The sequence below is a fragment of the Gasterosteus aculeatus genome, chromosome 10, assembly GCF_964276395.1.
Source record: "Gasterosteus aculeatus chromosome 10, fGasAcu3.hap1.1, whole genome shotgun sequence".
NCBI lineage: Eukaryota > Metazoa > Chordata > Actinopteri > Perciformes > Gasterosteidae > Gasterosteus > Gasterosteus aculeatus.
Genome location: NC_135697.1, coordinates 14,351,536 through 14,365,987, shown reverse-complemented (window position 1 = coordinate 14,365,987; position 14,452 = coordinate 14,351,536). Strand labels below are relative to the sequence as shown.

At 45.5% G+C, this 14,452-nt stretch overlaps 3 protein-coding genes and 4 non-coding genes across 8 annotated transcripts in view; 3 read left to right on the top strand and 4 right to left on the bottom strand.

The window, feature by feature from the left end:
- Nucleotides 1–14,452, bottom strand: part of rpl15 (ribosomal protein L15) — a 338,976-nt gene that overhangs the window by 242,901 nt on the left and 81,623 nt on the right. The gene's annotated exons all lie outside the window — the stretch shown is intronic.
- On the top strand, nt 1,180–6,032 carry ctps1a (CTP synthase 1a). The gene is made up of 18 exons (XM_078080903.1): nt 1,180–1,481; nt 2,057–2,238; nt 2,335–2,505; nt 2,598–2,698; nt 2,808–2,924; nt 3,164–3,247; nt 3,448–3,528; nt 3,606–3,757; nt 3,878–4,010; nt 4,271–4,359; nt 4,450–4,544; nt 4,633–4,695; nt 4,810–4,853; nt 4,952–5,048; nt 5,130–5,185; nt 5,265–5,361; nt 5,463–5,607; nt 5,691–6,032. Exons 2-18 carry the CDS (start codon nt 2,070–2,072, stop codon nt 5,773–5,775), a joined length of 1,779 nt encoding a protein of 592 aa, XP_077937029.1. The 5' UTR covers nt 1,180–1,481; nt 2,057–2,069; the 3' UTR covers nt 5,776–6,032.
- On the bottom strand, nt 6,824–6,896 carry LOC120827130 (small nucleolar RNA SNORD99). The gene has a single exon (XR_005713356.1). It is a non-coding gene; the product is annotated as a small nucleolar RNA SNORD99 (small nucleolar RNA).
- LOC120827118 (small nucleolar RNA SNORA44) lies at nt 7,069–7,199 on the bottom strand. Its single transcript, XR_005713345.1, has one exon. It is a non-coding gene; the product is annotated as a small nucleolar RNA SNORA44 (small nucleolar RNA).
- LOC120827109 (small nucleolar RNA SNORA16B/SNORA16A family) lies at nt 7,573–7,711 on the bottom strand. Its single transcript, XR_005713337.1, has one exon. It is a non-coding gene; the product is annotated as a small nucleolar RNA SNORA16B/SNORA16A family (small nucleolar RNA).
- rab42a (RAB42, member RAS oncogene family a) lies at nt 8,245–13,147 on the top strand. Its single transcript, XM_040188337.2, has 2 exons — nt 8,245–9,273; nt 10,377–13,147. Exons 1-2 carry the CDS (start codon nt 9,059–9,061, stop codon nt 10,816–10,818), a joined length of 657 nt encoding a protein of 218 aa, XP_040044271.2. The 5' UTR covers nt 8,245–9,058; the 3' UTR covers nt 10,819–13,147.
- On the top strand, nt 14,006–14,139 carry LOC120827125 (U11 spliceosomal RNA). The gene has a single exon (XR_005713352.1). It is a non-coding gene; the product is annotated as a U11 spliceosomal RNA (small nuclear RNA).

Below are 14,452 nucleotides of genomic sequence, written 5' to 3'. Positions count from 1 at the left end.
ATCCAACATGCTAAGAGTTTGAGATAAATACATTGTGTGATCTGTGAACAGCAGGCTACAGGCCTCACATTAGGAAATACTACTCTTTTTTTTTTCTATGGTCAAATATGAGCCCTGAAATGTGAAGCACGAGCTCCCCCTGCTGACTGGAAGACGTAACGAGTGCTGCCTTCAGGTGCTCATGAAAGGCGATGAAGCATCGTGGTTTTGTTGTGAAAGCCACAGTAAAGTACAGTACTGTGGTGGAGTTTTTGCAGTACTTGCATTTAACTTGCATTTTAACCATATCTATGTTATGCTATACTGCTAACTCAATGCAATTCTGAATTAAATACAGAACTTTTACCGTACTACACTTTTTTATTGCAGTAGTTATACATTTTTTACATAAAAAACACATCATCAAAGAGTGAGGTGTTCTTTGGATGAGGCTCAAAAATTCACAGGAAAAAAAAACACGCGCCTTGCAGATTTCTTGAGATCTTTGTGTATGAGGTTGCTAAAATATCTTCACCTCAAACCATTTACTACGTGCTAATAATATTCCAGTGATATGATGTGACAATCTGAAAGCGCTGCATTTTGAGTACAATTACTTTCGATACTTTAATGTGGACTTAATTCTGCACATTTCTTACATTTTACTCATGTAAAATTTTGAATGCATGACCTTCACCTGTAGTTCATTATTGTTTTGTAGTATTGCTACTAATGCTACTACTTGCTCACAAATATGGTATAGAATTTAGATGTTAAGTACAGCAATGAAAGAAGGGTTTAATGACGGCACCAGACAATTGAGCTAAAGATAATGAATAATGAAAAATAAATAACTCCAAAGCCCTTTATAAAAAGTATAAATTGTAAAATTATTCCATTTTCTTGTGGACAGTTCTCTCCCATAAAACAAACATTTGTCCATTATCCCAACCCCATCGCCGTTGGGCCATTAGAAACTGTGATTGATGTGATTTTCATATGGTAAGTTCGTTGGTTTTAAACTTGAAACCCTCGAATTCAACTTTAGTCGAATGCATCAAACGACCCTTTAAAGGGTCCCTTACACCCTAAAAAAAAAAAGATTAAAAACACCAAACCTAGAGAATGTAGGCCGCTTTGATGGTTAACATTAAATCGCGTTGATTTTGAGATGGTGCGGTACTGGCCTGGTTCCTGCAGGGGGCAGCAGAGCACCTGCAGCGGACGCTGACTGCCGTAAAACCCCCACAGAAGAAGACACACAAGAGCGCGCTCCCCGGCGTGTGAATCGTGATGAGAGATGTAAGTGCGGCCCTGAGTCGTGGTCCAAACACGTGTGGAGTGAATCGTAGGACAGATGCTACTGTAGCGCAGCGCGGGGACGAACAAAAGCGTCGCTGTAAAGGGGCGAAAAAAATATTTTTCGGCAAAACGTCTCGTGGACTGTTTTTGGTCGTTTGAGATTCACTTTGAAGAGTAAGCTGTGGCTGAAGAATATTTTGGTGAGTTGAAGTGTGATACGGTTAGCTAATGTTAGCAGACACTGTTGCATATCAAGCACAATAACAACAATCAAAATAAAACTATAAACTGCCGTGGTAGCGACTCAGTATCGTGTCTGATTACATTGTCACGGTGGTCTCGAGATCGAAAAAGTGGATGAAGTCGACAATAGTATTTCACAGTTTTGTCGCTGTGCTTTTATTGTGAAAGTTGGTACCTAAGTCACGTTAACTGCGATCCCGGGTTGGCGGGTTTGATGCTGTGAAATGGAAATCGAAAACGAGTATCAGTATTTACAGACCGTGGTGTTTGGGACCACGTTGTTGAATAAACACATGGCGGTTTAACCATTGTTTTTATTGTTCACCAAAATGTTCTCTGGCTTTGTTCTAAAATATTATTTTGATATAGATCGTTGATATGCGTTATATCTATTGTTATGCTCAACTCAAAAGTGCACCTTAATTACAGTGAGTAAATACACTCGTGGATGTTGTTTGTGTTACACTCATGGTCCACTTAATGAATTTACTCATCCTACTTCGATCGCCACTAATCTGTCATCCATCTCCAGAAACCAGGGCACAATGATGAAGTACATCCTGGTAACTGGAGGAGTCATCTCCGGCATCGGCAAAGGCATCATCGCGAGCAGCGTGGGCACGATCCTGAAGTCCTGCGGCCTGCATGTGACCGCCATCAAGATCGACCCGTACATCAACATCGACGCGGGCACGTTTTCGCCCTACGAGCACGGTACGTCAGAGGAGGTGATCGTTCCGGGGGTTAAACGGGTGCACGTTACTTATTATTTTATTTTTTCACGATGGTGTCGTGCGTCACTTTGTCCAGGGGAGGTGTTTGTTCTGGATGACGGCGGCGAGGTGGACTTGGACCTGGGGAACTACGAACGTTTCCTCGACATCCGGCTGACCAGAGACAACAACTTAACCACCGGCAAAATCTACCAGTCGGTCATCAACAAAGAGAGGAGGGGAGACTACCTGGGAAAGACTGTGCAGGGTAAACAGACGCTGTCCCGAGCTTGGTGTAGGGGGGGGGGCATGCACGAGAGAAATTGTTAACAAATAATCGTCTTTCTTCCTCTTCTCCAGTGGTGCCTCACATCACGGACGCCATCCAGGAATGGGTGGTGAAACAGGCCACGGTGCCGGTGGATGACGACGGCCTCAAACCGCAAGTTTGTGTAATAGAGGTACGCCGAGCATTAACGAGTTATAACGCCGGAACGCGCGCCAGCCAAGCGATGGTCTCTGCGCGGATTCCTCCGCTGGGCTGAGAATGCTTCTCTTGCTCGTTTGCAGTTGGGAGGCACCGTCGGCGACATAGAGAGCATGCCTTTCGTCGAGGCCTTCAGGCAGTTCCAGTTTAAAGTGAAGAGGGAGAACTTCTGCAACATTCACGTCAGCCTGATACCACAGGTGAGCGAGCAGCTCCCGTCCACGACAAGTGGCTTTAAGCACAGTCTGCCTCAAAAGAGAAGGGGAACCACTATTAACATTGACACAATCTCTGGTAATGCACCATAACGATACGAACGTGTCTCTCCAATGTCATCACACGCCAAATCAGTCGGTGAATCCGACTGAGTCCGACGAGCACGAACAGAGAATGTGGGGATTTAACTTGTGTGTCGCGACGTCTCCCTCGTTCTGTCCAGCCCAGCGCGACCGGAGAGCAAAAGACCAAACCAACACAGAACAGCGTCAGGGAGCTGAGGGGACTGGGGTTGTCGCCCGACCTGGTGAGTCGTCATCGGCGCTGCGCTCCGCGGCACCAGTTCAGCCGGAGGTTTTGTCCCTCATATAAATCGTATAAATGTAGGATTTACTTGGCGGCGAATTAAAAATACGTCCAAGTCCAACCTTTTTTTAACATGCGTCTCTCTTTGCACGGATCTGTAACCCTCCGACGCGGTCTCTGGTTTCCCGCCTTTGCCGACAGATCATGTGCCGCTGCTCCACCGCTCTGGAGAACTCGGTCAAAGAGAAGATCTCCATGTTCTGCCACGTCGAGCCCGAACAGGTACGTCGCGCCAAAAGACGTCATTCCCGCCGTCTTTTTGGACCACTGTCTGACCCTCCCTCCCCGGCCGGTCCCAGGTCATCTGTGTGCACGACGTGTCGTCCATCTACAAAGTGCCGCTGCTGCTGGAGCAGCAGGGCGTGGTGGGCTACCTCAGCAGGAGACTCAACATGCCCATCGAGACTCGGCCCAGGAAGATGCTGACAAAATGGAAGGAGATGTCCGACAGGTGAGTCTCCCAACCGATGGAAACCACCCCCCCCCCCCGTTTTACGTTCATTCATCCTGCAGACCGCTCGTAACCTTGATGTTTATACTGGAGATGCGCTCCTGACGCTTGTCTTCGCAGGTCGGACCGGCTGCTGGAGCACTGCTCTATCGCGCTGGTTGGGAAGTACACCAAGTTCTCCGACTCGTACGCGTCTGTCATCAAGGCGCTGGAGCACTCGGCCCTGGCCATCAGCCATAAATTGGAGGTTAAGGTGAGCACGCGTTGTTGCCCGAGCTGCGCGTTGTCGCTGCAGCAGAACGCACATTGGCACAGTTTGCTGTGTCAGGTTTAACGTTGGAGACGTAGAGACGGCTATCTGACCTAAAAAAAACATCTCTGGGATTTAGGGATGTATTTATGTGCAGCCTCTTTATCACACATCATTTTCACTACAACAAAATGATGATGGAAGATGATTATGGTGATGGAAACGATAACTGTCCCCCTGGTTTACAAGTCCCTTCTCCTCAGTACATAGACTCGGCGTCTCTGGAGCCCAGCACGCTGACGGAGGAGCCGGTGAAGTACCACGAGGCATGGCAGAAGCTCTGCAGTGCTGAGTGAGTACCCGGAGCCCGTCCATGGGCAGTAATCCCACCCGGACGTTGCATTCACGGTTTCGTCCAACTGCTTTCACTTCCGGTCCTCAGCGGCATCCTGGTTCCGGGAGGTTTCGGTGTGAGAGGAACCGAAGGGAAGATTCATGCCATCAACTGGGCCAGGAAGCAGAAAAAACCTTTCCTGGGTAAACGGACAGCGGGAAGAAGCGCTTTGATTCCCCGACCGTCGGATCAAAGCGAGACGCCGCCTGACTGGTGCTTGTGTTTCCGCAGGTGTGTGTCTGGGAATGCAGTTGGCAGTGTGCGAGTTTGCCAGGAACACACTCGGCTGGGCAGGTAACGCACAGCGTGTTCTCGCTGATTTAACGATCCCTCGAGGACTGAAGAAAGACGTTAAAGAAGCCGGTTTGATACATTTTTGTTTCATGCATGTTTTCTTTTTGCTCTTAGACGCCAACTCAACTGAATTTGATCCAGAATCAAAGCACCCAGTGGTACATTCTTCTTTCTTTCTTTAACCGGTAATGACCTAGTTTTTATGTGGCCCAAATCAATGCCCGTGAAGTGAGATCATCGTGTTGAACCTGCGCAGGTGATTGACATGCCGGAGCACAACCCCGGGCAGATGGGCGGAACCATGAGGCTGGGGAAGAGACGGACCATATTCAAGACCAACAGCAGCGTATTACGTGAGGAAAAGCCACCGTGCGAGTTTGCCTCCTGGCCCGACGTTGCGAGTGCTCTGTGGTGACAGCGGTTCTGTCTTCCAGGGAAACTATACGGCGATGCAGAATATGTGGACGAACGGCACAGACATCGCTTCGAGGTAGGTGGACCTCTCGGTGTGAACCGTCTCGGGGGAGGAACGCAAAGCGTATTTGTAACTTCTTGTCGTCCGTGCACAGGTCAACCCTGAGCTCAAGAGTCACTTTGAAGAGAAGGGCTTCCGCTTCGTAGGCCAAGACGTTGAAGGGGAAAGGATGGAGGTCATAGAGCTGGATGGTACGGAGAGGGGAGGGGGGTCTTCATAGGTCAACAATTACATCCCAACCTTTTATGTACTATACAAAGAATAAGTCAAATTGCTCTTTTTTTTCCCCCAGATCATCCGTACTTCGTTGGAGTGCAGTATCACCCCGAGTTCACCTCCCGCCCCATTAAGCCGTCCCCCCCGTATCTCGGTCTGCTGCTGGCTGCGGCCGGGAAGCTGCCGAGCTACCTGCAGAAGGGCTGCAGTCTGTCTCCGCGGTAAACACGGCGCGTCAGATTGCAATCCAGCCGCTCGTCCGATCAGACCAGATTAATGACGATACGTTCTGTCTCTGACACAGGGACACATACAGCGACCGGAGCGGCAGCAGCACACCAGACTTCGAGATATCAGAGTTGAAATTTCCTCCTACCTCAAATGAATGAGTTAATGTGTTGTTTTTTGCCTTGTCTTTTTCAAATACAATTTGAACTTGACCAGTAGATAAAAGAGCTTTTTCACATCCTTAAACATTACCACATGATATCTAACATTGTAAATACTCACGGTTTTTATCCAGACTAGTATTCGAGCAGTGAACAAGTTATGGCCAGAAATGAACTTGTACTCATTTATGCCATTGGGCAGAAATTACTGCCCAATTTAAAAGGTTTGTGCCTATAAACATGAATGAAAATTCAAATGTGCAGTCGAGTCACTCAACTATGTCCACATGAGGTAATCCGAACGGTCTAATGATGCAAATGTGGTCAAAACGGATAATATCCATATGCTGGGGGGGGGTTGAAGTCAGATTGATATTAGACACCAACTGTGTGAAGAGAATTTACTACATTAGGGCTGTAAACTAATATTCTATATTCAAATGTATAAAACTGCGGCACGCCTCACTATTGCATGAATAAAACAGACAAGATCGGCTGCAACAGTCATGCACTTTTCCTTGGCATAAAATTACATAATCAAAGTTTGTGTTTACAGCACGCGTAATGTCTACTGTAAAATCTTTCAATCACTGAATGAAGCCTGCCGTATGGGGACCAGAATCACCACTTTGAATTGCGTGCACAAACCGCTTCAGCAGTCATTTAAACTGCAGCGAGTGAGCTCTGCAGTCGCGGCAATTTTATTTACAAATTTATTTTTGCGCAGGTAATGTGTTAAATCTAGTTTAAAATGTAAAGCGAATAGTCAAGCAATTTTGACAGCCCTACTTACATCACTTGAAAACATGATAGGGAGGACTTTATGTCCTGTAAGAATATGAAGCAAAGACTCAATTTGATCAAAATAGTTTTATTTTACACACACACACACAACTTGAACCTTGAAGTTCAATAACTTTGTGCAGCTTCCTCGTGATCCTCTTGCACAGGTGGATGTCGACCACCTGTAACTGGGCACGAAGCTGGAAGGAGAAAAAAAAACCTACTCAGTATAAGGCAATGATTTGCTTTTCTTAACTCATTGAAATGCTGATCTCAGTCCCATATCCGCAAGCTTCATCCAGCAGTCACAATTTTAGTATTGAATCATCATAGATCACAAAAAGAAAGATACTAGGATTTAACTGTACATACCTTCACACCAGACTGGTGATGCAGCCTTTGGGCCAATGTAACCAAAGAGCTCAACTTTATGCCTATTAACAGATGGGAAAAAAAAAAACATTAACAACTCTCCTATGAGTGTAAATCTACAAATCTAAAGTGACATTCATCTGTAGGACAGTAGAGTGGCTGCTGGTGGCAGAGGAGGCCACAGCAGTCAAAGACCACCCAATTCTCTTGCATGCACTTTGAGAACATAAGAGCTACAAACAAGCCCCGGTCCTTATGAGAGCACGCTGTAATGTGAGCAAGACACCGAGAATTAGTTACCTTTTCATTCAAAGTTCTCCTCCTGTCACCTATGAGTCAGTCATCAGGGTCACCTAAAAAACAATGACTTAAATTAGTTTTTACAACCACTTTGTGTAAATATACATGTCGATAAAGTGGCTCAGTTTAAAAATGTCTCAATCAAGAATTTTCAGTGAGGGCAAGTTTGTAATCACAGCCAGATCATTAATGCACAAGATGTGGCTCAGAAAGTACCTGCATGCGATGCAACGTTCACGTTCTGCCTCTTCACCCTCCACGGTCCCCAATTCCTGCAAGAGTACCAGTTAGTTAAACACAACTTTACCATCGGCCCGATGGGTCGTTCACGTGATTTCATCCAAATGTCCTTCCCCTTAATGTTGCTATAACAGTTATCTTTTTAAACTGAACAGCGACCGTCGGTGGAAGTTTTCCTCTGGGCTTCCTGTTGACCATTCAGTGCTACTGGAGAGCATGGACGGCTTCGATAGGAGCCGGTTCACTGAGACGGTAAGAAATGAAAACTGCTCCACAAACACACCTGCTGGGAGGGCAACGAGACGTAGTCGGGCGTCCCGGGTGGGCGATCCGGCTTCAGATTTACCCTGTGGAGAAATGTTTGTTAAAGAAAAGCAATGCGTGATGTAATTTAAGGACATCTTTAGCATAGTTTGAGCTTGCCACGTGGTCAACACAGTGTTAAGCTAACGTTGACCAAACAAAGTGTTAGCCGGAACAAAGTTCCCTAGCAATCGTGTATGTTCATCTAACATTCAAGTCAATGTGTGGAAAGGTAGGCCGTCGTAGTGGCCCTTACGTGCCAACGTTAAACATGCCGGCATGCCTTAAAAAAACGACTTGGGTTAGCTACAAAAGCTAACGCCCGTTAGCTTACCAAGGGTAGCGCGTTTTAGCACAGCTCAGCCAACAAATGGCCTTAACGTCAATACAATATCCGCAAATGTCAAGCAGACACGCGTAAACTGAGCCTAAACTGTCGATCTAGATTCAGATAAATAACGAAAGGCTCACCATGGTGTCCGGTAGTCGCGGGTCCTTCTCCTGAAAGACTTGAAGAGGAAGAGACTGAGAGGAGCGTCTCGTGCGTTTATATACACACCAGGACCGAGCAGATGCCTGCTGATTGGTCCGCCTCGCTCACGTGGGCTTCTTGCATTGCATGATGGGATATGTGTTTCTTAATATGCGCTTCAGGGAATGCCGATCTTATTGTGAGGTGGAAACATTAAAACCACGGAAAAAAGATAGTTTAACATTTTTAACAACACAGAAAACTATGCACGTGTATGTGATTGTTTATATTTATTTGGTATGCAGCGAGAAATATACCACACAGACCGGACATCGCCTAATCTCTTATACCTACAGAACCTGCAGCATCCTGCCCTCTTGATCTGGTTCTGGTTCTTGTTTCGAGACAACACCTGTGCCATTCAGCAATAATATTTACACTCAACATAATTCATCTCACGTGTGGCTAAATTATGGTTTATACTGCACGCAAATCCAGAATACTATTTTCTTTGTTACCGCTTAAAATTCCACTTCGGCTTATCTGTACGTCTCGCAAGCCACACACGACTAATTCATTCACGGGTGGGGAAATGTTGATCGTTTGCATTCAAGTCGAGCATCGGTGAATCCATCACATGATCGCTGCGGTCGCTCGGCGCTCCGCGTCTTTCTTCCACGAGCAGAAGGCAAGGCAGCAGCAGCAGGAGCTTCATGTAAACACGCTGCAAGCAGGGCTTTGTCTCTCACACACACACACACACACGCGCACGCACGCACGCACTCCGCTGGTATCCCCTCTTCTAGTCATGCCATGGATATTTTGTGGCAATACCAGTTCCGCATCATCTTGCTCGGGGATTCCACGGTGGGCAAGTCGTCGTTGCTGAAGCGCTTCTCGGACGGGATCTACAGCGATGTGGCGGATCCGACGGTCGGGGTGGATTTCTACGCCCGCTCGCTTGATATCGAGCCCGGGGTGAAAATAAAGCTGCAGCTCTGGGACACTGCCGGTCAGGAACGATTCAGGTACGTAAGATATACATGTATATGTTTTTTTTCAACAAAGTAGGCAAAATGCATGTCGATCGAATGTAATGACGAACCTTCACGGATTTGTCGGGTAAATAATGAAGAGGCCTCAAGGTTTGCTGTCGCGTGATTTGGCTGCAATCGTGAAATTAAACCCTATAAATAAAACGAATCTGCTTCCTTAGCTGGTGATATGATGTAAGGAAGTGTAGACAGTGGAGAAAAGCTTCAGGAGGAGATTATACAGGCCTCGATCCCATGATGCTCTGGCCTATATGATATAAAACGGAGCTGCATCACTGCATTTATTCACGGATGATTGGCAGCCTCCTCACAGGCCCCCGTTTGATTCCACAAGGTTCGGACTCCTTCGGTCTCCCACAGAAGGATTTCAGCTCTGTGCTCAAATTCACCCTGTTGCTTCTTGTGTTTCATGTGTTCGTGCTGTCATGGATAATTTCCTTCGGGCACCTGTGTTTAGAAGCAGCTCTGCTCTCTCAGATCTGCTTTCCCTTTTGAAGGCCAATCTTTGGAGGGTGTTTTTTTTATCTTCAGGCTTCACCACACTTTCACTTTTCTCTTAACTGACTATGAGAAGCGTTTGTGAGATCAATCAGCAATTTTTGAACTGCCAAGTGCACAGATTAGGATTTATGTTGATCTTGGTTAGGCTGGAGCAATGGGGCCAACGGACATGGGCCAGAGACCTTTAGGGGGGGCCAATGAGCCATGTTTATCGTCTGGTCTGATTTGATTTATATTCAGCCCAATTTAATATCCCCATTTGTCCCCAACAGCGTAATTGTCAAAGGTTGAGGCCCTATTTAGGTGCCCTGCGTCCAAATCTAATTTTGATAGCTTCATTAGCCTTTTTAATCAAAAATGTGCATGCACAATGCAACTTCCTAAATATATTTACATAAGAAAATCCAAACATGCACACGGCAAACCTGATATTTCATTGCGAAAGATTGACAATAGACAGTTGGTGTGGTCTCCCTTGGCAGGTCACAGTTGTGTGTTGATCCGAGCTGTTATAGATGTTCAAAAGGGATTAATCAAGGTCATTTTCGCTTGACTTGAATCTATGTACTCACCAGGTCCATCACAACATCCTACTACCGCAACTCAGTGGGCGGGCTCCTAGTCTTTGACCTCACCAACCGCAAGACCTTTGACCACGTGAGGGAGTGGCACAAGGAGGTCAGTGAGCACATCCTGCCCCACCACATGGTCTACATCCTCATCGGCCACAAGAGCGACCTCAACAAGGACCGCATGGTGAGCCGGGACGAGGCGGAGCATTTGGCGGCCGAGCTGGGCATCCGCTACGTGGAGACGTCGGCCAAGTGCAACAGCAACGTGGACCGGGCCTTCGAGCTGCTGACGAAAGACATCTACGAGCTGATGAAGATGGGGGAGATCGTCACCCGCGACGGCTGGGACGGGGTCAAGAGCGGCCTCACCGGCAAGGTCCTCTACTCGGCCAACGACGAAGAGGAGCTCGTTGCCGCGACCCCCGAGCGGGGCTGCCACTGCTGACTTTGAACTGTCCACACACTGCGCCGTCACACCAAGAGTCCACCTCGTCTCACTGTTGTCCATCGAAAAAAACCAAGTCACTCTGGCTCAGCACCCTGCAATATATCACCATACGTCACTTCCTCACCGCGTGCGTTGTGGCCCCTCCGCGTGTGGGTTCTTCTCACGACTTGGGTCCAACCGGGGGGCCATTGTAGATCCTGACGTGTATGTTAACAGGCAACTTTTTGTTCTCTCTGAAGCCACGTGGTGTAGAACGAGCTGAGCTGTTCTGGGCCTTCTTAGGATCGAATGACACAAGTGTGCAGAGGGCATCAGGTCATGGTTCGTAGAGGGTCGCCAACACTGCTTTCCACGTCCCCGCAGTCAGTGGACGACTGAGCATCCAGAAGACAGATAGATTTCACAGAGCACCGTTGTGGGTTTGTACCTGTCAAAGTTTGTGCAATGCTTTGCCTGCAATCATTTTCGATTATAGTATTGTAAATAGTCGTGAAATAGATAAAAGCTATAACGTCACAGGAAGCTATTTAATGGACAGGGTGAACGGAGACAGTACCCTCTTCAACGAGTTTAAACATGTCAAATCAGTGTGCTCCGCCTGGTAATGAAAGCTGTATGTGCACTTACGCCAAACTGACTTCAACCGTTCTGTGAATAGATGAGTAATGCTTCTGTATAAAAAAAAAAAAGAAAGATTTTGCTGTATACATAAAGACGGGCCATTTTAATTAGAGTAGGTGGCCTTTAGGCGTTTGTATCGTAACATCAAGGCATCAGGTCTGTTACCTCCCAGTCATCACACCTTCAATGACTTCATCCACCGTAGGAAGGATGTGTTTGTCTAGGAACAAAAGGAAGTTTTGTTCTTCGCCTGCAGCTGTGTGGGGCTTAGTGCAACCCGTTGATTATTTTTTTCAAAGCTTAATTCACAAAAATAATAATTTTCCAGTCAGCCATGAGCCATTCAATCCATTCAATGTTTATACATGTGCTGCTTTTGTGGGCCTGTTCTTTATGCTGTGTTCCAGAGGTGTCGGTGGGAAATTCTGGTTGAAGTTTTATGGGGAAGATTTACCCCTCCAAGTACAAAACGTACAGCTCTGATATGTCACATCCACACGGTTACATACAATGCAAAGCTAGTTAGCATTTCTTTTAACGGGGATGGTTACAGTCCTCACATCCACTACAGTTCAGCAGGCTGGTGATGGTCAGTGGATACAAACTGAATAGGTGACCAAGTAGTTCTAAAAACATTTGCACCATCCCTTTATTTATTTTTTTGTCTCTTTACAGATTCTAACAGTATACTTCCTAATGAACCGCTATCTGTTATAGATGGCGGAGCTGATGACATCATCAGGTGGGCACCACGCCTAGAAATCAAACTAAATGTCTTTGCAATGTCACAAATCCCTATTTTACAACCAGCCTGACTGTGTTTAAGGCTACAGCCTTCCTGTGTCCCTCTTCTGCACAGAGTTGGGTTGTAATTGTTCTGCACCGTCAAAGATGGCCGCCTCAAAGCAAAGAGAAGTTACATTCATGGCAACCTTGGAAAGACACCAAGAAAATATGGCTTTGGAAAGATTGCTGTTATGAAAGAAATATGCTTATTTCTCATCAGCTTAACACCCTTATATCCAGCAATAAGACATTTAAAAAAGAGAATAGTAAAAATCTTTATAACAAACCGTGACCTGTGTACTGACCACGATATTGATGGGGGATACCTTCAGTCCACATCCAGTTTCCTTCCAATTGGATTCTTAAAGGAGTCATTTAACGTTTTGTGTAATACGTTTATCTGTGTTTCTTTCTGGGAATCAGAGGAGAAGATTAATACCATTATCATTTCCAGATTTGGTGCCATCTTGCCTGGAAAGACACCGATGCTAAAACCTTTGTATGCCAACAGCAATGCACACGATGCTACAGAAGTAGCATCCCAGTAATGTGCGGATGGATCAGGAAATAGTTCCAGCTTGGCGATCCCCGCAAAACCAAAAATTTGAACATGACATTTACTTGAATCTCCTCATCTCTGAAAAAGAAAAGAAGTAAGCAAATTTCCGTGAATATTGGACTATGTCTTTCATGATGTGTTTTTTATGTTGTTCACAGGAATGATCAAACCAACCTGTTGGGGCTTCTGTACCAGAAAGCATCTGCCCATGTTCGGCTTGTGGGATGGTACGAAGCCCAAAACTGTTCGGCTCTTTATCCCTATGGTCACATGTCACAGCTATACTGAATAAATGTTATTTATTTTATATTTTATGTGATTTCCCTGATTGGTTAAAAAAATAAATCGATGTACAATGAATACTGCTCTGACTCAAAGTTTGTTTGTTGTTCAACTAAATGGTTTGTTACCCTTTTCTGACCATAAAGGATTATGGTTTATTCTGATATATTATTGGGGATACAGATTTGCACATGCCATCTTTTATCTAAAAACAAGATTTAGTCTCTAATATATTACAAGAATGTGGTTTGATGGGGGAAAAAACAACATAAACAAAACGTTTTTAAAAACGTCACCCGAAGGGAATTGTGTTTTATATTTCTGATGACAGTGGAGGTTATATCACACATATACAGTAATTAGCTAAAATAGATGTTGTTTTCAAGTATATCACACATTATATCTGCATTATTATCAACAAAAAGGTAAACAATTTAAATGTAATAAAGAAATGCCCCCCCTCAAAGATGTATCTCAGAAAATCTGATGACAAATGAACTGGTGCTATTTCTGGTGATTTTGATGTAAGATACAACTATTTGCTGAATGCTTCGTGTTTATTTGAAACAAATAACAATCCAAGATTATTGGCTATGTGGCTATTGTTTATCTCGGCCACCATTCATTTCCCGAGATTCTTGAACGCAACACAAGCCGGCAGTGCACACAGCAACCAATGAGAGCCCTTTATGTTGCCCCACAATTATATTACCCATCATGCTTTTCGGCAGAAAACCTTGATAGAAACGAGTTATAAATTGTACAATGATTGATTATTGGCTATACATAATGCATAGTAATAATAGTTGTTGTGATTTGGTGCTAAACAATCCAACATAACGCACTTGCGCGTGGACGAACCCGCACAATTGCCTCACCTCTGAGTGAGGTACATGTTGCCACCGGCTACACGCTGCGGTGTTCAGGTAACTCGTTAAAAAGGGCTTCTGCCATGTTTGGTACAGGAGGAGTGGGGATGACCCCTCCTTTTGCGGAATCGCCATCAAGAGATTTCGGAAGCATAATTTTTAACACAGGGGCTGCTAGTGATCACTTGTCCTGGCGCCCCGCCTCATACTGTCCTAAAATAAAATAAGACAATCTAGAATTGGTCATACAGATTCGTATAATGCGATACGCCGCCATTGTTGAAGCTCAGTGATTCCATCAATGATTATGCGGGAAGTCCACCGTTTGAGGGATGTTGTGTATTTAGACCGAAACTTGCCACTTCACATCGCCTGGATTCACATTTAGGGTCGTTGAAGCCAAACATCGAACCTACTCGAGTTTGTAAAATACGCACTATTAGTACGCTTCCCCACAGCACTACTACGGAGACGAACAGACCAGGCAGAACCTACGTGACCCCGATAAACAACA

Bases quoted from the DNA above. Each gene is read 5' to 3' on its own strand.
- ctps1a (XM_078080903.1), top strand. From the start codon at position 2,070: ATGATGAAGTACATCCTGGTAACTGGAGGAGTCATCTCCGGCATCGGC. The intron at 2,699-2,807 runs GTACGCCGAGCA...GCTCGTTTGCAG, and splicing joins CGCAAGTTTGTGTAATAGAG to TTGGGAGGCACCGTCGGCGA. The intron at 2,925-3,163 runs GTGAGCGAGCAG...CGTTCTGTCCAG, and splicing joins ACGTCAGCCTGATACCACAG to CCCAGCGCGACCGGAGAGCA.
- rab42a (XM_040188337.2), top strand. From the start codon at position 9,059: ATGGATATTTTGTGGCAATACCAGTTCCGCATCATCTTGCTCGGGGAT. The intron at 9,274-10,376 runs GTACGTAAGATA...TGTACTCACCAG, and splicing joins GCCGGTCAGGAACGATTCAG to GTCCATCACAACATCCTACT.